Genomic DNA, 19,683 nt, shown 5'->3' on the forward strand with positions numbered 1-19,683 from the left:
GGCGTGCCTTCAGCATAAGTATCAAAAACAGTACAGAAGAACTATCAAAACCACTAACTTCCCAATATAGCAATAAAACAGTTGGTTTAAGCATTTTTTTCCACTTGTAAAAAGCATTCTTAAAATACTTTGATGGATATTTAACCCTTAGTAATACCCAACATATCTGCCAACTGTTCGCTAGTTGGCTTTAAAATAAGTATTCCTGTGACTAAACATCAGTGCAATCTTTCATCCTAAAAAGGCCTTCAGGGTAAGACACACACATCATTAAAATAACAGAAAAAAAAGGCAAGAAGGTAGCAGCAGTCATCTACCATGTTGTGCTGTTCTCATCATTAACATCTTTCAGAAAAAAGTTAAATTGGCACCCTAGCTGCTCCTGCAAGGCACAATATGAGACCCTCTTCTGTCTCCTCTTACCCCACATGTGGGTACCAGAGACTAACACCTTGCTCACACAAGGCTTTTGGCTACGGAGAAACTTTGAGCAGACCACAGAGGAAAAGTAAATATGTCCAAATCCTAACCAGGCAAGTGATGAAGCAGGGCGATTACCTGAGCTGCTGGATGGACATGCCATCGAGCACTAATTGGTGTCAAAACCAGTACACATGGCATAAAGTCTCCGATAAGGAAGACGTCTGTCAGGTAGAAATCTGAAGAGTCCAATTTTCGCAACTTTTAAGAAGTTAATGTTGCCAAGACATGATTTATAGTGGTTAGTGCTGAGGCAGCAAGAGCATCAAGATTAAAAAGACAAGCTGCTGTGGACTGGGTCAAGGTGCTAGTTTCTGGTTCCCCCACTGTTTCCAGAAACACATTTCAATGTTCTGACACAAGAAATGCTTCGCAGAAAGCCCAACATTGCATCACAAGTTACACAACTCTGTAATCCAAGGTTCTAAATGTACAGCAGGACATTTTCAGTACCAACACCTCAAGAGCTCTTGTTCTGCTCCACTACACACACGCTTCTACCCCCAGGGGCTCCGTGATAGTGGCAGACACCAGTCACGTAGATGAGCACGCGACTGGAAGGCACTCAAACCCTAAGATAATGGATGCGGCATAAGAAGCTCTACAGGAAAATATACTGTTATCTGTAAGGTACAATTCTAAGATTTGAATAGCACTGTCATTATGCAGCTTTAATTGAGCTGTATGAAACAGGATTAGAGGACGGCCGCTATGGGAATGGAGTAATTCCTTCTTACAACAAAAAAGGTGCAAAGATGGACTGGACATTACTTGCTAAGCCCTAATTCTCGAATACCATGTATTAAGGCAAAACAGCTTAATGTTTACTCAAAAATACAGACTGTCCTTATTCAACCTCCTCTGGGCATTTGCAAATTTCACGTCCACCCTATGCAGGAAAAAAAATGCTGACCAACAACACAGAACCAGGGAAAGCCTAACTAAAACCTGAGAAAAACATCTAAATTGCTTTATTGAAAACCCTGAGGCATCAAGATAAATCAATGTTTGCAGAGTCAGGAGAGAGAGATGAATAGCTTAATGTAACTTAATGTAATTAAATACCCACTAATGGAGGAGACTTGGCAGGGTCCCCCTCGAACAGCATCACACAAGCCACCATCAGGAAAACATTTTAGGCTGCAAGATTGAATGCTTTTTGCTGAGAGCTTGAGGACTGCCACGAGGTGTCACTGCTCGTAACTGCACAGAAAGAAACCTAAACGTTTTATGCCACTTAATGAGCGCTGGGTATTAAAATCATGGAAACTACTCATGGCCACCTAACCCATATAGGGCATATTTAAATGGTTCAGGGAAGGGCGAGATATGAGACAATCTCACATAGGAAATATTAAACAGACTAGAAGTCTTTTGCTTGGAAGGAAAGTCAGAAGGGGAACAAGAGAAAGGTCTACAAAACAACAAATGGTGTGAACAAGAGTAAAAAGGGAATGAGTCTTTGTGGTTTTTCACCATAAATGTATTAGATGACAGCCAGGGACATTATCAGACAGAAGACTCAGAACAACTAACAGAGCTTTTTTGTGTACAGAAAGCCAAGTTAAATGTGCCTTTGGATATTGCGGAGGCCAAAGTATAAATGAGTTCAATAAACAATCAGACAAGTTTCCAGAGTCCATCTGGGGCTATCAAGCCCAACAGGCTTGTGCAATGCTCAGCTCAGGAACGTCCTCAAACGCCAGCCGCTGCAAGCAAGGGTAGAAGACCCTTTCCTATACATTCCCCACAAACCTCCTCTGCTGGCCACCAGCGGCTGTGTGGATCCATGGCTGGGCTGAGGACCACACGTTTATGCTGACCGAGCCCCTCCTTTGTTAACAAGCAGACAGAACAGCTCCCACCGAAATGAAAAGCTGGGCCCCATCCTGCAACCCAAAACACGTACACCACTACATGGCGCAGCACTAACGAGGCAACACTTTGGCACTGCAATGCTCCCTGATAAACCTGCCCCATGCTGGTACAAGGCTGATACATCCTTCTGCCAAGCCAAGATAAGAGACACACCACCAACGAGACCCCACCTATTAGGGACACTGACAAATCTTCAACACCCTTCCACTGGGTAATTACAAATCTGGCCTTGCATTTTCTCACATTTAAGGAAAGGTAAACTGACATATTAAATAACCGAACTGTGGTGTGACCAGCATCATATTCTCCTACGATCAGCTGACCGTTTTCTTTCCCCCTCACTAACTCCCAAGTATGAATTCAAGATCGGAGAATAACCACACACTCTACTTGTTATCTGAACCAAGGATGTGTTAACACGACTTGTTTGCAATTACTCTGGTTACCACCCCTTTGTTTAAGATTATTACTTCCTCGGGCAGAGCGCAACAACTCACCATAACATTAAAAACATACTGATGTTCACCCCACAAACACATTGATGTTGACTCCACGCCGCAATGGGTTCAGGAGTGCACAAACATTGGCTGCTCATCTCAGCTGAGACGCATCTCTCTGCACAAACGTAAGCAAATCCCCTGAGTATGCCTTAAGGAAAGGATGTTAGTCTCGTTCCTTTTTGGGGGAAATTAAATAGAAAACACAGCCTCAAAGAAACAGGCTGAGGTGTGTATTACACTTTCATACACACTCTCTCCCTATCTCTAGCAGCCATTTCAACTAACCCCTCTTGCAATGCTCATGAAGCACAACCATTATTTTTTCATAGGCTGCCATTTCATTTCAGCATCACCTTACAGATTTATCCTCTCATTCTCTTCTTCAGATCAAGATTTTTTGCAGGCTTAAACTCTAAAGAGAGAAAGCAAGCTGATCTGGCAACTACTCTAGAAGACGGGAGGGCTTGTTTGCATCTTCGGAGTTTCTTCCTTGTGGGAAACTAAAAGAAAACCAAGAGACCCCCAAGTGAGGGGTGAAAAGCAAAGCAGAAACCACGACACGTTATGAAGGAAGTCTCACCTCTGCTGCCATGAAAGCCAACGTGTGCATGCCATGGGTGTAGCCAATAATACCACAGACGACTGCTAATCCACAGCAGGAGAGGAGCATGGCTATGAGCAGGGTCAGGACTCTGATGTGGCTGCTCATGGGTGTGGTAGGAGAAAAGGAAAGCTGCAACACAAACATATAGGTGCATAACAGGTTTAAAGGAGTACTTCAGCCACCCTGCCTTCCATAGTCGCCTCACCAAACAAGTCCTCATTCAGGAAAATCTTCTGCTTTCTAGAATAAAACCAAGACCTCAACCACACACTGTGGTAATAAATGATGCAGAATAAAGCTAAAACCACACACCACCCCAAAGTCCCGCTCATCTTGCTCTCGTTTACGTTCACTAGGCTTTTAAAGTCAGAAGGGACCATTACAATCATTTGATCTAACGTTTGGATCACCCATGCAAGAAAACCACAGGCACCTTCTCACACAGTAGTTTCTGCACCAAATCCACAGCATCTGCTTAAGATGAACACACGTTTTAGAAACACACCTGAACTTACACAGTCTTTGAGCAATAAGAATAAATGTTCTGCCAATTTTTCACCCTACAGCTGATCTGAATTTGTCCAGCTTGATCTTCCAGCCTCTAGTTCTTCCAATGTCATTTTCTTCTGGAATAAAGAGACACCTCCCTGAAAAATTTAACTTGCACCTAGAGACTGCTGGACAGAACCTACCGAAATCGGTTGTCTCTGAATAGCATATATAGTGTATTAATTCTCTAAACTACCTTAAAGGTAGGCTACACCTAGGCTGTCTAAATAAAAGACAACTCAAGAGGCAAGGTATTCAGGTGGTCCATCCCGTTATTTTCAGGGCAGGAAACGGAAGAAGACGACAAGGAAAAAAGAAGTTGCCCAAAGCTTCGCTCTGGTCTGATGGATGAAGTTTTTAAATTGGTTCTTTCTTGTTCATATCTGGTTCAGCTCCACATCCCCCTGAGTTTGCAAGGCAGATCACACAAGTACCGTTTGTCCAAGTAAAAAAATATGATATGTGCTTTGAAGGCAGAAGGCATATAATAAGGATTTCTTCCCACATGGGCTTTGTTCTTTTACAGCTTTCTGAACAACACTAAAAATACCAGATGACTGCCTTGTTCACTTCTGTCTCAGTTTTCCCAACCCCAACCAATCTAGTTTCAAACTTAGTGCTTAGCTACTTGTGAATTAACAGGCCCTACTGGATATTAATAACAAAAAAAAAATTATTACAAAGCACAGAGCTATCGAAAGGAAATTCATAGATTCAATTTAGTTCAAACTTTTATTCCAGGACAGAGGAGCTGAGGAAAATGCGTGTCCATTATAGATGTTAAAAGGGCAAGATTTATTGTTCAAATTCGAGTTCCTTCTTCCTTGCCTAGCCTTCAGTTTCTGTGTCTCTACTGAATTTATTCCTGGTGTTAACAGAAACTGGGATACAGCTTATGGAGAAAATTGCACTGTATATTGTAAAGACATGGGCAGTCAATATTTGGTAGATGTAAACGAGCTTGAACCCCGAGCACAGAATCCGCAGACATGGGCGTTAGGGACCCATACTGAAGGGCAGCAATCTAGGGGATGTTCTGTTGTCAAGATTTCTTCACTAAGGAGAGCTATGAAGACATCTCACAGAGTTATGTAATAGTAATTACAGGGCACGCATAAGGAGCAATTTATCAAAGAAAATAAGTATCTTCAGCTCCATTTGTCTGATGGGAAAACCGAAGGAGTGAGATTGATGTTGCACTTTAAAGCAAGTATTCAAAGCTACTGGGAGGTGCACGTGCTCAGCACCGCAGGGTGGGGAAAAGGCCTAAATGATGTGTTTGTAATCTATTATGAGCCAGTGCCCAAACCAGACGCAGAATTTGCATGTCCCAAAAGGCAGCCCTTCATCAGAACTTACATATTCAAAGCGATCCTTGCAGAGCTGAACCATAAGATGAAGGAACACAAGTCCAGAGAACCAGAGGCACCACATCACCACTTCTTCCACTGTCTGAACATTCAGCACACCAAAAATGAAGATGAACTTGTAGAAAATAAAATTCCAGAATTTATCCTTGAGATGCTGTAAAGGAAGACATCCAGTTACTCTCGTGAAAGCACTGGCAATCCACATGCAGGGGAGAGAAGGAGGGGAAAAGAGAAAGAAAAAAAAAAGATGGAAGTAGAAATGCGACAATAGGTTAGCAAAAAGCCTGCTGCACACGCATCTTGAATAGTATTTGTTACCCCTACTGAATTAAACACATATTCGAGATATTAGTGGTCCTTAGTACCTATCTAGTCTTTTTTACCACCACAGCATAATTGTGCAATGTGGCGTACAACGTAATTTCCTGCCATACTTCTAAAACTTTTTAAAACAAACCAAGTTTCATCTCAGTTTGATTCTCCACGCCCAAGCGACACAGCTCCTGGGCCGCAAACACAAAGTCCTCTTTGCTAGAAGAACCGCCACAGTTAGTTAGACAAGATGCCCAAAGAGCCTAGCACCTCGCTTCCGAAAACCTGCCAAAAAGTACAGACGATTAAGAAAGGATGACAAAGTCCGCTCTTAAAAAGCACAATGCCTGCAGTGGAGAAGGAGATGGATGAGCAATGAAAAAAAAAAATAAATTATTTCCACGCACAATGCAGTATGAAAGAAACAATACGATGGTCTGAAGCAGTAGATAGTAAGCCAGCTTGTTGGGGATAAAAAAAAAATATGAAATAAAACGTTTTGTTAAAGAACACGATGAAATCACCAGGAGTTTAGTTAAGACAGGCCCAGAATTTCTTCATGATGCTGCCGTTTTTGGCACGCCAACATTAATAACCAGCTTTCTTCTACATGAGAAGTGAAACATATTCCCACTGTCCAAACGCACAGGGATCCACACTGCTACTGCTTTTCACTTCGGTTTTTAAGAGGGTAGAGAACATCCTGGAAATTATCACCGGTTAAAATTCCACATCCTTAGAGCCAACACAGACGAAAGAAAGTCTGGCCCAATGCAGTTTGAGAGTGCCTTGTTTTTAATACGCTTCACTTGGAGGCTCTACAGGGTGCAAATCACAAATACAATGGGCGTCGAGGGATCCATGGCTATTAAAGAAGCTTCATGTGCCTCAGTTCTGCATGTCAAAAATCCTCGTTTTTCCTAAAGAACTGCACTTACATCTTTTTTTTTTTAAAAAAAAAACCAAACCATACGAACACACTTCAAACCACTGCTACTGCATTTACACAGAGCAACTTAAGCATCTGACTTTCTCCTTTTTTAAAAAAATATACAGATATTATTCAAACCACTGCTGCTGCTTTTATCTTCTGCAGGATCCTGTTTCTAAAAAGCCTGGGCTTTAATGGTTCCCTTGCTGAATTTTTAAAAACGTTCTCAACTAGCTCAAGAGCAGGACGAAACAGCTGGAGTTTTCAGCCCTGCTTACCTCCCTCCTCTGGCACATGCCCTCTTAAACCTGAGGGCAGATAAACCACCCACTCCGCGTCTGAGGATGGAAAGTGCTCCTCCAGCAGTCAAGGCACAAAACAAGGTACCAGAGAGAACTCATCCTGCCAGTGCTGATAACTTAACTACGAAACACAATGCAGAAATGCTGCCAAACGCAAACTGAATAGGGAAGAACACTTTATAAATATTCTTAAGTGAGGCACGCTTGTACGAAATCTGACAACGTTCATTAAGGAAGCAGGATTTTCAAGTCCACCATGGGCTTATAAAATACAACAGCAATAGTGAAAAAGAAAAGTTGCCTTCAGAAATAAACTGGAAGCTTGTGGCTGCGGGTGTTCCAGCTAACCAGGAAGGGTTTTCTCGGGCAGATTGTTTTCTGTATGGTTTTACCGGACAACATTTTCAAAAGTGAGAAGTCCAAATGGTAAGATTTAAGCTGTTCTAAAATTTACTTTTCTTGTGTAGTTTCAGCCATCCCATACAGAAAACCACACCAGTCGTACACCAAGAAATTACAAACCAGCACAGGTACCCAAGGCGACAAACAGCTGTCTCACCTGCCTCTCGCTGACACGAAGGGGACCGAACACGACGCACTGGATTAGCTTAGCAACCAACATCAGAAAACAGCAGGCAGTGTTCACTAGTACCTGGAAAGAAATAAAGCAGTCAGCAACAAATACTTTTGCCCTATTTAGAAGAAGAGAGAGAGAGGAGGGGAAAGAATGAGTCTAACAAAACCTACCATTGTTCACAGAATAGTTTTAGTTGCCTTTTTTTTTTTTGGTGAAATTTAAGCCTGGCCTCTTCCAAGACATGTACAGTAGCTGATAAGTCACTTAAATTTTTTTCTAGAAACACTAACGCAGTCAGTTTGATACACCAGTATATCCAACACATAAGCCTACCTCTTCACGGTAAATTGTTTTATATAGATTAGCAAATCTTAGCACCAAGGAACGTGAGGACAAAACTTACAGATCACCAAGATGCTCATTGTTTTTAACGTAGGACAAATGAGAAAACTCCAGTTTGAATCTGCTGTTACAGGAACAAGATTCATTGTCTCGAAACATACTGAATAACACACCCCCCCTTCTGTAACAACACTGCTTAAATCCGTCCGGGGAAACTGCTTTAAAGCAAAGCAGCAAGGAGCAGAAAACTGCTCCTAACATTTGACAAGACATTTGTAATTAACTTTTGACCTATGCAGAACACTAATAAAGGGGAGGGGGGGGATGATGAAGCGGCCTCACCCTGTTATTTCTGAAGAACATACAATCAACTTTTCCAGTGCTCTTAATTTAAGGTCCTGAGACCCAGCTTCGAAAGGCTGAATGTGCTCAGTATATTCAAAAATCAGCGCCCGAGTCAAAAAGCAAGCACGTTATGGAACAGACATCCAACTAATACCACCTTTGACTGACAGACACGTGGAAGCTCAACAGCAGCCATGCAACTAGGTTTCTGGTGCCCCCTCGCTCAGACTTTATTTCAGCTAGAGGAATTACTGAGCCGAGATGTGTATAACACTGCCGGGTTTGGGTTTTGAGAGCAACAGAATTTTTTTTTCTTAAACGGTGACAATGCTTCCTCTTACCTGCATGACTTTAAATGTTATTTTAAAAATATAAGAAGGTGAAGCTTGGGCTGGGAATACCTGATGGTTCAGCAGGACACGCAGTGCTTGGAGAAGGGCTAATGCACAATCCAACCTGCACCGCAGCAAAACACCCCCAGAGCTTCGCCCAAACCCACCCATGGCTCAAGGACAAGCCCAAGCCCTGAACTTTGAGGCTTTCAGAGAATTGCCCAGGTTGGAAGGGACCTTTCAGATCATCAAGTCCAACCATCAACCCAACACTGGCAAAACCCACCACTACCCCACATCCCTCAGCACCACGTCTGCCCGGCTTTTAAACATCTCCAGGGATGGCGACTCCACCACTGCCCTGGGCAGCCTGTTCCAAGGCTTGACAACCCTTTCCGTGATGACATTTTCCCTATCTCCATCCTAAACCTCCCCTGGCGCAACTTGAGGCTGTTTCCCCTTGTCCCATCGCCTGTTCCCTGGGAGAAGAGACCAAGCCCCCCTGGCTACACCCTCCTTTGAGGGAGTTGCAGAGAGCGAGAAGGTCTCCCCTCAGCCTCCTTTTCTCCAGGCTGAACACCCCCAGCTCCCTCAGCCGCTCCTCACAGGACTTGTGCTCCAGACCCCTCACCAGCTCCGTTGCCCTTCCCTGGGCTCGCTCCAGAGAAGCGAGTTCCCCGCAGCCCCATCGCCCCGGCAGCCCCTGAGGGGAAGGGGCCCGTGGCCCGGCTGAGGCCCCCTCCTCCCCCTTCTCCCGGGACCCCCCCTCTTTATTTTCACACACCAACAACCAGACACCCCCTCCCAAGCCCGCCCGCCTTCCCCCCGCCCCTCCCCGGCCGCGCTGAGGTGCCGGCGGAGGCCGCGCCGCCCGCCCCGGTAGCAGGCCGCGTCCGGGCCCGCAGGCCCCGCCGCCGCCCGGGGCTCACCCAGACGCAGAGGCTGTCGGAGAGCAGGTAGTAGGCGACGTCCAGGGCCCGCGGCCCGGTGGGTTCGCCGCCCGCCGCCCCGCCGTCCGGGGCCTGGCTGAGGGCGCGGTAGGCGCTGAGGCCGGTGGCCAGCAGGGCCAGGGCGCTGAGGGCCGTGTAGGTGCGGAGGCTGGGCCAGGGGAAGCGCTCCAGGAAGAGCAGCGGCATGGCGGACACCTCGCCGCCGCCCGGCCGCCGGCTCGCTGCGGCCTAACGCCCGCCCCGCCGCCAACGCCCGCCCCTCCACGGGGCCGGGCCAGGCAACGGGCCCAAACCGCCCCCCCGCCCCAGCACTAACCGCTCCCGGCGCGCTGAGTCACGGCCCGGGCGGCGCTGCCAGCCGGGCCCGGGCGGGACGGGATGGGACGGGGAGAGGCTCCGCTCCCCCCCGGCCTCCGCACCGCCGCAGGGCTGCGGGAAAGCGGAGGGTTCTCCTCCGGTGGCCCCGTGACGGGAAAAGCAGGGAATGGACACGACGTCCCAGAGCTCTGCCAGTGGCAGCTTAATGCAATTATTAACGAAAATTACTGCAAGGGGCAGACAGCGATGGAGATGGGGGATACAGGTTAATGCCTGGCCCTGACAGCAGCGCTTTGCTGGTTGTTCTCTGACTTCCAAACCTCCACTATCCCTCCTCGCTTCCCCACACCAGAACTGTTCCGTTCTACACACCACTACTAGCTTTGTTTTCCCTATCTGGTTGTCTAAGAAACCATACATTTTGCTAACTACATGTCCAGCCCTTCCATCCATACTTCTATGGACCACTGTGTCCAGCGCTGGGGCACCAACAGCAGAAGGACACGGAGCTGTTGGAGCGGGGCCAGAGGAGGCCCCGGAGATGCTGGGAGGGCTGGAGCCCCTCTGCTGGGAGGACAGGCTGAGAGAGCTGGGGGGGTTCAGCCTGGAGAAGAGAAGGCTCCGGGGAGACCTTCCAGCCCCTGCCAGGCCCTAAAGGGGCTCCAGGAAAGCTGGGGAGGGAGTGGAGTGATAGAACAAGGGGTAATGGTTTTAAACGGAAAGAGGGGAGATTTGGATTATATTTCAGGAAGAAATTGTTTGCTGTGAGGGTGGTGAGCCCCTGGCCCGGGTTGCCCAGAGAAGCTGTGGCTGCCCCATCCCTGAAGGGGTTCAAGGCCAGGCTGGATGGGCCTTGGTCTGGTGGGAGGTGTCCCTGCCCAGGGCAGGGGGTGGCACTGGGTGGGCTTTAAGGTCCCTTCCAACCCAAACCCTTCTGTGATCCACAGGACCAAAGTAAAGAGCCCTACCACTCAATTTTCCAGTATTCTTTCAGTATCAATCCCATGCTGCGCAGCTTCATTTTGACTGAAGCTCCAAGCTGTCACAATTGTTCTGCACGTAGCTTACCCCTACAGCTGGCAACAGAACCAAGCACTTTGGCAAATCTCAGTTCTCTTGGCAGCGGGCACTCTCCAACGATGCCTTCATAATTGAGGACACCACATAAGCAACAGTGCATCTTCTGATCAGAGGCAGCATTTGGAACCAACTCTTTAAAAGACTTAAGCAAAACTACGGAAGGCTAAAGGGATTCATTAGGAAGGAACACATCCAACTGGAATTGATGTTTATCCAAGCATGTAAAAAGAAAAAACGCTATAAAAGGTTGATATTTACTAGCCACAGGAGACTGAAATGTTGAGGTGAGGAAGCACGAGTATCCCCTGCAGGATGACACAGCATGCTGGTCCACTACAAGAGCTCACCATAACATGAAACCACTTGCATATGACATTAACAAAATATTTCAACATGACCCAAATTCTGTCCTGTAGCTACAGAAAAATATACAAAATTAATCTCACTTTCCATATTTTAACTGGACCTCAGGCCAGCCCAACAGAATTTGCTGGGGTATTACTTTCTTAAGGGGGCACAGAGGGAAAAGATATACCTTATACCCCCTCCAAGCCTTGTACACAGTAATGCTTCCAGATCAGTTCTCGTAAGCTTTGAGCAAAGGCTACGCTTGCCTTTAAGTACTTATACTCCCTCAAAACAGCAACTCTGTTCTCTACGTTAAAAAAAAAAAAAACAAACCCAGACTCAAAATTATGTTGTACCTACTCATACTGTTTAATCTCTCTCTCAGACTAACTCTCTGCTCAGGGATGCAGATCAGAGCATCCGAATGGTCCCTGAACGGGTTAGGTCCTCCTCTGGTTTCCAGGATCTTCTGTATTCCTGAAGGAAAGCAATAAAGTTTAAAATATGTACCTCCTACAAGTAGGAGACTTGTAGGTACAAAGACTAAAGCAAAACAGAGACCAAAAAAACCCGCCAAAAACCCAAAACCAAACAAACACAGGACAAACAGAATCTGAACCATTTTGTTTAATGTTGTACAAAAAAAATTCGGTGAGTATTACAATGAAATGTGATTAAAACACTTATATCACATTGCCACCCTACTACCTAAACAGTTGAGATTCTCTTCTCTATTCATATCATAGAAAGTTTAGCGGCCTTCAGGAAAAGAACGACATAAAAAAAATCCTTGCATCACACGTATTCTTTTCTCTACATTTTAAAGCTGTGCTCACAGAGACGGCTTCTTCTATCGGGCTCTTCAGGCATATGGGAATTCAGTTGTAAATAAAGTTGAACCTAAAATTAAAAGGATTATACTAAGTGAGGAATTTTCATTCTTTTTATTTAAGTGGCATCTTGGAATAAGCAAATGTTTTGTTTCTGTTCTTGATAAGCCTCCATCTGACAGAACAAAAGGGAACTTTTTAGTAAGGCAGCTTTACAGCATAGCAGGAAGCATGGTTTTTAACAGCCAGTGCTACACTAGCATTGCCCATCAGTCTCTTAAGGTTGCAGAAGAACTAATTATTAACATTTCATCTCTCAAGAAAGGTTCACAGGTATGAAAATACCAGTGAGATTTATGTACTCTCATCAGCAACTCTTTTGCAGCATTTCTGCCATCAGGGCCAGCCTTATAATACTCCAAGGTAACAGATGGACATACTCAACAGCAGAGCTGATTCTTCTCAACTAAGTTTCACAATAAACAGCGTTCACGGGGTAAAAGCAAGCATCCCTCTCAACTTCCCAATGTCCGTTCTTTGGAGGCGTCTGTTGCGCTGATACCAAACCAGCATTTGGCTGCATAACAGCCAGGATTTTGCTGGTACCCAGGAGAAAGTATCCGCTGTCTTTAGAGGAAGAGGAAGGGGAAGAGGAACCCCCAAAACTACAACTGCCAAAACTGGGACTAGATAGAGGGGAAAAAAAACAGAGCTTGATACAAGCTTGTTATGGGCAATACCAGTGCCGACATTCTGCTAACAGATTTTTTTCATCAAAGTAGGTGGATGACAGAAGTACTTCCCCAAGTAACAGCTGACAGCCCGTGGGATGCCCGAACACTTGCTGAAGTAACAGAAACCAATAAGACTAGAGCGCTCTGGAGACCCGAGGTACAAACCATTTTTAGGTGAGAGCGCCAAAAAGCGTGTACACTGGGAAAAGGCAGGAAAAAATAGAGCTGTCCCTACCGACACTTGCGTTATAAAGATGCTACGCATGATAAACTCTAGAACACAGAGTCTGAAAAACCCACCACATCTAATCAACACAAAGCTGTGATAACATGCACACCTCATTCAGTGCTTCACACACGCATCTTGGCTTTTACTCCCTAACAGCACTTACAAGAAGCTGTTCCTTAGCATGTGCACAGCTTCACCCTCACTATATTTCACATTTTCCTACGCTACAACTGCTAGACAGGACTTTGGTGCTAGCAAGTTGCAATCAGAGCCTCTAAATTGTCTGTCACACCTTATCCGAGGTAGATTCTGAGCTCTTTGGGATAGCTGCAACCTTTTCACGGCTGGTTTCTGTAGTGCCTAGCATTGCTCTGGTTTCCCACGGCAAATGTGTTCCCAAGAACTATAATACAAATACATCCTAATATACCTGCTCAAAAGTTGAGGAAGGCTGGAAATAATGGGTCCATATCCTGGTGCATTGTCATAGAGCTCAAACAACGGTGCAGCGACCAGCTTGTAATTTTTTGGGACCGCAAACAAAGCTAAAAACAAATACAAGAAAAACCACCACAGATTCAGCCAAGGTATCACCACCCTTGATACATATACCTCAAAACAAGATCACTTTATAGCACTCGAGTAAGTTTATTCCTTTTCTAGTTAAAGATGGGGTTCATGTGCTATACATACACTGATGCATGAGCAGGAATGAGCAATTACTAGCAACTCACGTTCAAAGAATCACCCATCTTCAAAACTGGTATCAGCATTTAATTTTGTAGTGATCTACTATAAACAACTGCAAGCATACAAACACAAACTTGATAACACATTTTCTTGCATGAAATGCAAGCATTTAGACGTTGTTATAAATACAACCCTTTGTTGCAAACAAACACTTACCCTTTTCTTGAAGCTGGACCAAGAAAAGCTTTTTGTGCTCTTTTGGTTTTGTAATATGAGCTGGGATATAGGGATACTGGAAGAAAAACCATAAAAATTGGTTGTACAGAGCTTTGAAAATATTGTGCAATCTTAAGTGCTACTTCATAAATTAGCAAGCACTATGCATGCTTTCAATGTGTCAAATTGTTCTTTTGTGTCATCAAATAATGAAAACCACTTTTATAAAAAAGTACTCAGAAAGGAATGCTGTTGCTGTCACAACTATTGACAGGATCTAAGTACTCCTGAGCAGTTAAACAACCCAACAAGACAGAAATGCACAACTGAGCAAGTATTTTCAGTATTAAAGCATTTAGAAACAGGGTAGCGTGACTATTTGATTCACAGGGCATCTGTTCCATATGCAGCCGCGCAGGAGTTTCCATTGTGGCTACGCTAGGGATTTAAATGGTGTGTCTGGCTCAGCACAGGACTGGAAGCTATTACATCCAGTGGTTTCTCATCCATCAGGACAGATGCGAGGAAGGAGAGGGGAGTTTCCCCAAGAAAAAGTCTGTAGTTTCTCCTCCGCCACAGAAAGGAGGTGAAATAGGTAAAAACCAGAAAAACTAATTGCTCATGCAGCAGGTACTCAAAAAGCCCAACTGGTAGGTTGAAGGCTTTTGGAAGAACAATCAATACATGACTGAAGAAGATGAAAGTCAACATGAGTACGCACCTGTGGAGGTTCAAAGTTCGGTCTCCACCAGTTACCAATGCAGTCATCAATCACCCAGTCTTGCTGAACACCATCCTGACGACCCAGTATCTATCAAAAATCCAGTTACAGTCAAAACTCTAAATACCCCATGTCAATTTTTTTAGAAAAGATACAGTGGAGGCATGAAGACTTGCTGTAATAAGGGTCTGGTGTAGTTCAGAACTGCTCTGGAACAGCTTTTAATAGATTTAAAGAGTATTTTTGTATAAAGTGACATTTTTTAGTAAAAGCCTCACCCGTCAGGACAAGGACACTCTAGACAGCGTTTCAAATTCCACGCTGTATTCAGTTGAACTGAGTCCCGTCGGACCAATGGGAAGAATGAAATGCATTGTTACACTACCTGACAGAATTAATTTAGGTTACGCAGAGAGCATGGGAGGTTAACTGGTGCATTGGGAAGACTATCTCAGAAGCAAGTCCTCATCAATTGTGCTCCGCAACATATTTTATTGCCCATCTGCATACTCACTTGCCTGAAGCCAGCCAAAAAGCAAAGCTGCAAAGGAACACAGGACTTGAGCAGCAGGTAGGAGGAGCTCAGCCACTAGACCGCTCTGTCACACTCACAATGCAGATAAATTAAAACTTACTGCTTTATGTGTTAACTACCCGAGAACATCACAAAAGCATCAAAATAACAGAAGCGATAAGACGACTACTGTAATGCTTTGGCTTATTCTGTTAAGTCTAAAATAATCCAACATTCTGGGATAGCAACATAATGAAAGAAAACAGACCTCTGTCATTAAGCGTTTGAGCCCTTCTACCTCATCTTCTCCTGGATTGAGTTCACCACCAGGTCTGTTAAAATAATCAATGATGAAAGCTAAAGTTATGTTTTATTGCATTCACAGACTTCCACAGGTAAATAAGGATGTGCTTCCAGGCAGGGAGTTACAAATTCACTCAAGGCCTTTAAGTCAGAAGTTCCAAATCTAACTTTGTCAAATTTGAAGGCAATAGGATAGCTTTCACCAAACCCGTGACTAAAATGACTACTGTATGTCCCTTAACAAAAAACACCCATTATATAAAATACTTCCGCAGGACAAAGGGTAACAACATCCACAATAATAACTGGGAGACTTAAAAGGTAAAGTTTTAACAATAATATAAAAGCACCAGAAGTTGAAGAAAGGGTTGCAAATACTGACCATATTTGTTCTTATCTCAAAGCCAGCACTCACTGAAGCACACAAGAAGCAGAAAATAAAACTCGTGTGGGGAATCATCCTGCATTTGATGTAAGGTTAATGAAAAAAACCTAAACCCACACTTTCATCATTATAAATTTTTGCAAAACTTCTGAAGTCTAGCATATTTTGCCCACACACATCCCCTAAAATCAAGATGTCAAAGAAGAATCCAGATTAAACATTAGATTTCACGCACACGCAATTCAGAACAAACAATGTAAGTGTTAAAAACATAAGACCAAGAACACAAGCAGGATAACTCGAGACAAGTCAAGCCCATTCAGTTTAAAAAAAGAAAACGAGCACCACCACCATCACTACAATCATATGATCCAACTACTGAAATTTCACTCTGGCACTGATAACCATTAAATGAACTGAAGCAATTTTCTCAAATTCAGAAGCCTACCTTTCTTACTGTGCCCAGCTCACCCAGTAGTTTGTAAACAAGTATCATTCTGTGTTTACTGGGGTTTACTACTTGAGCTTCACTTCACCATTTTTGTAGCCATAGCACGAGCAAACGTAAGCATAACATCTTTCACAATGTAAGAACAACACACTACCTACCAATAGTAAGTTTTAAACAGGATTTTACCATAGTGATGCACTGAAGATTTCCAGACAGTTCGAAACTGTCACCCCACTCACGAGCAGAGTCAGGCAAATAGATGAAAACCCCACCATTCAAAAAGAGTTTTCCCACGGGAAGTCTTGGGAAGAAATGAATCCCATTCAAAACATCTGTCAGTGGAACACACTTTAACCTCTAGCATGCGTGTTTAGTGGTCTGTGACAATAAATTTAAATGAAATGTTACATTCAAGAAGCAGATACTTACAGCTTGAAAAAAGTTGTACCCAGCTGCAGTAAGAGCACGTGGGGCAGCCTGTGCTCATGTACAATCAGAACTCCTTCCACTGTCCGCCTCATGCCGATCTTGTCAAACTCTTCCCTCATGCGCTGAAACCGAGCTGCCACCGAACTGTCCTTCTCATACAGGGGCTCCTTTGTACCAAATGTGTAATTTGTCAGAGGATACCTGCAAGGGGGGAGAAAATACATTACTGCATAACAAGAAATCTAAATTTAAATCACTCTGACACAACATGCACCCCGAGGCAGAACCTTCTGTGCTTGATGGAACAGTATCTCATTCACAGCGCTGGGCTAGAAGTTCTTGTTTGTGACTTAGGGAGCTCCTATCGCACCAAGATCTGCACTATGATACATACAAGTGCAGAAAGTCCTGCTGATCGATACGCTAGTGTGGTGCTGGTTCAACAGAAGGAAAGAAACCCAGAAGAATCAGCAGCAACTGTTATTAAACAGCCACTTCTTTGATCTCCACACTGCAGAGAAAAGGCAGCCGAGGCTCTGAGAGGCGCTGGGAAAGGGACAGGAGAAAAAAAGCTCTGCTGGGAAGGAAGCAAGCTGCACAGGACAGTGTTTTTTTTACGCAGAAGTAAATGAAGAGCCTGAGAACTAAACTGTCAGAAGCGTTTTTGTTTTGAAGTCGGAAATCAGACATCTGGATCACAGAAGAGGAGAAATGCTGAGTGTCTAAGGGCAGGGCCAAGACCCTGGAGTAAGATCAAGAGTTTGAGCAGATCACTCCGCTGGGCTAGGTGCTGGACCTCTGCCTCCTCCAGTGACACTACAGTGGAAACTCGAGAGATTTCCTCAGGTAAGAGGGACTGAGAAGAGTCAGAAAAGTAAGGAAAACTTAGGCAAGAAATCAGTCATTCCTAGAGAGCACAGAGGGCAACAGGAAAACGTTGTTGAACAGCAAAATCCAAGTAACACAGCAATCTGACAGCACAAGGCCTGGAGGGAAAATGGGATCGTCAGACTAAGTCAAAAAGGGAGAGGAAAACTGGTGCTGGGCAGAGCTGTAACGAGTTATCATCACGGTTTTATTGACTTGTGGCATACAGCAACTGAATTAACAGAATAAATGACTGATTTAAAGGGAGTGTTTTCCTTGAGATGCATCTCATTGTGTATTCTTTCCTCAATACTTAATCATGTCAAACTTAAGCAGTATATACTCTTCCCCTCCTCAAACTCCCCCTCATGTTTTACAGTGGCAAAATCACAAGTCAGCTCCCCTTGCTTCACTTATAGCTTAGAACCATCTACATTTCTTTTTCCATTCATTTCCATTTTAAGATACACAAAAAACATTATTAACAAACTACTATGCAAACTCTAATGTGAATACATTAGTCTGTACATCAAAATCCTTAGCCTATACTTTAAAAAAAAAATTGATGTTGATAACACAGCTTCCTGCCCAGTCTTTTTTGAGAAACAATATAAAAATATTACAATCTCTCAAGTTTCTAGTTGAACTTCCAAAAAACTCCTTATTGTGAATAAACTCAGCTATACCAAAAAATACATGAGTCTCTGTGATTAATACCTAAAATTGAATATTAACTGTCATAGTTAACATTTTTCTGTAGTAAACACGTTTCTGCAACTTGACAGACGCACTTATCAAGAATAAATCCATCTGAGTTTACTGGAAGAAGCTACAATATAGGGATTCTCATACCAAAAAAGTAAAACTTTCTAGCAAATAGTTTGCAACTCTGACAGAAGTAAAGTTTTTTCTGGTAGCAACCACTCTGAATTTAAATTACAATACCTGAATCACCAGGCACACCAGGCAACCATATCCTACTGACTACACAGGGTGAGCCCACATTCCATCCAGGCCAATGGCCTGCTTCTCTCTCTGCCGGCAAAGGCAGATGCCTATGAAAGAGCATACCAGAGAAGATGCACGTATGATGTTCACCATGCCTAAATACTCCATAACTTTGCTATTTGGGGTTCACACTTCATAAAATGGTTTAGGTTGGAAGGGACCTTGAAGATCACCTAGTTCCAACCCTCTGCTAGTGTGACACCTCCCATCAGACCAGGTTGCTCCAAGCCCCGTCCAGCCTGGCCTTGAACACCTCCAGGGATGGGGCAGCCACAGCTTCTCTGGGCAACCTGGGCCAGGGGCTCACCACCCTCACAGCAAACAATTTCTGCCTCAGATCTACCTAAATCTCCCCTCTTCCAGTTTAAAACCATTCCCCCTCGTCCCATGGCTCCCCTCCCTGATCCAGCGTCCCTCCCCAGCCTTCCTTGGAGCCCCTTTAGGGACTGGAAGGAGCTCGAAGGTCTCCCCGGAGCATTCCCCACTCAGATGCTGTTTCTATATCCTAAAGCATACACACTAAACGCCGCACATTCCCCCGATAGCTGGCAAGCCCTCAGTGCCCACAACATCCTACAGTGTGGCGTTTCGCAGCTTCACAGCACGCCACTGCAGGGGTAAACAGAGCCCTGACTGGCAACTGGGCTCTCCCCTCAGCCCCTGGGCCGGGGGCGGCCCTTCCAAGGCCGGTACTGAGGGAAAAAGCCCCCGCGGGCTGCCCAAGGGCGGCCCCGCGGCTGCTGAGGGAGCGGGGAAGGGCCCGTTAGCGGGACGGGAGTGGACGGGCCCAAGCCCGGGCAGGCCCGAGGCGGCGCTCACAGGTTGATGGTCCTCTCCAGCGTGAGCGGCTTCGTCTGCTGGATGTACTTGTTCCCGAACTGGTTCACCCCGCGGGGCCAGCCGGTCTGCGAACGGTTGGGCGGCACGACAGACATGGCGGCGAGGGAAGCGGTCAGTGCTCAGCGGCGGGAACGGCGTCCGCCATTAACCTCCCCGCCAGGCCGCACACCCGCCGGAACCGCCCGCCGCGCTTCCGCCGCCACCATAGAGAGGGGACGCTCTGCCCCCTCCCGCCCTCTCACTGGCGC

General features: G+C 45.1%; 2 protein-coding genes across 5 annotated transcripts in view; both read right to left on the minus strand.

Moving 5' to 3' along the window:
• The window catches only part of AMFR (autocrine motility factor receptor), a 31,193-nt gene extending 21,058 nt beyond the window's left edge, over positions 1-10,135 (minus strand). The window contains exons 1-4 of one of the 4 annotated variants that reach the window (XM_074583241.1): positions 9,789-10,135; positions 7,486-7,578; positions 5,371-5,535; positions 3,439-3,591 (exon numbers count right to left, since the gene is read on the minus strand). In XM_074583241.1, the coding sequence (XP_074439342.1) occupies positions 3,439-3,591; positions 5,371-5,535; positions 7,486-7,548 (381 nt within the window). In that variant the 5' untranslated portion in view covers positions 7,549-7,578; positions 9,789-10,135. Of the gene's footprint in view, positions 1-3,438; positions 3,592-5,370; positions 5,536-7,485; positions 7,579-9,451 lie in introns of all 4 variants that reach the window. The other 3 variants (XM_074583239.1, XM_074583242.1, XM_074583240.1) reach the window with 3 other exon arrangements.
• A 1,695-nt stretch (positions 10,136-11,830) lies between these two features.
• NUDT21 (nudix hydrolase 21) lies at positions 11,831-19,677 on the minus strand. The gene is made up of 7 exons (XM_074583243.1): positions 19,415-19,677; positions 16,721-16,921; positions 15,421-15,484; positions 14,639-14,728; positions 13,918-13,993; positions 13,442-13,556; positions 11,831-12,118 (listed from the first exon to the last, which is right to left on the minus strand). Exons 1-7 carry the CDS (start codon positions 19,528-19,530, stop codon positions 12,097-12,099), a joined length of 684 nt encoding a protein of 227 aa, XP_074439344.1. The 5' UTR covers positions 19,531-19,677; the 3' UTR covers positions 11,831-12,096.
• Between the last annotated feature and the right edge of the window lie 6 nt (positions 19,678-19,683).

Source organism: Larus michahellis, chromosome 4 (assembly GCF_964199755.1).
Source record: "Larus michahellis chromosome 4, bLarMic1.1, whole genome shotgun sequence".
Lineage (NCBI taxonomy): Eukaryota > Metazoa > Chordata > Aves > Charadriiformes > Laridae > Larus > Larus michahellis.

Bases quoted from the DNA above. Each gene is read 5' to 3' on its own strand.
- NUDT21 (XM_074583243.1), bottom strand. From the start codon at position 19,530: ATGTCTGTCGTGCCGCCCAACCGTTCGCAGACCGGCTGGCCCCGCGGG. The intron at 14,729-15,420 runs GTCTGTTTTCTT...GATTTTTGATAG, and splicing joins TCAAACGCTTAATGACAGAG to ATACTGGGTCGTCAGGATGG. The intron at 13,994-14,638 runs GTGCGTACTCAT...TTTTTCTTCCAG, and splicing joins CGAACTTTGAACCTCCACAG to TATCCCTATATCCCAGCTCA.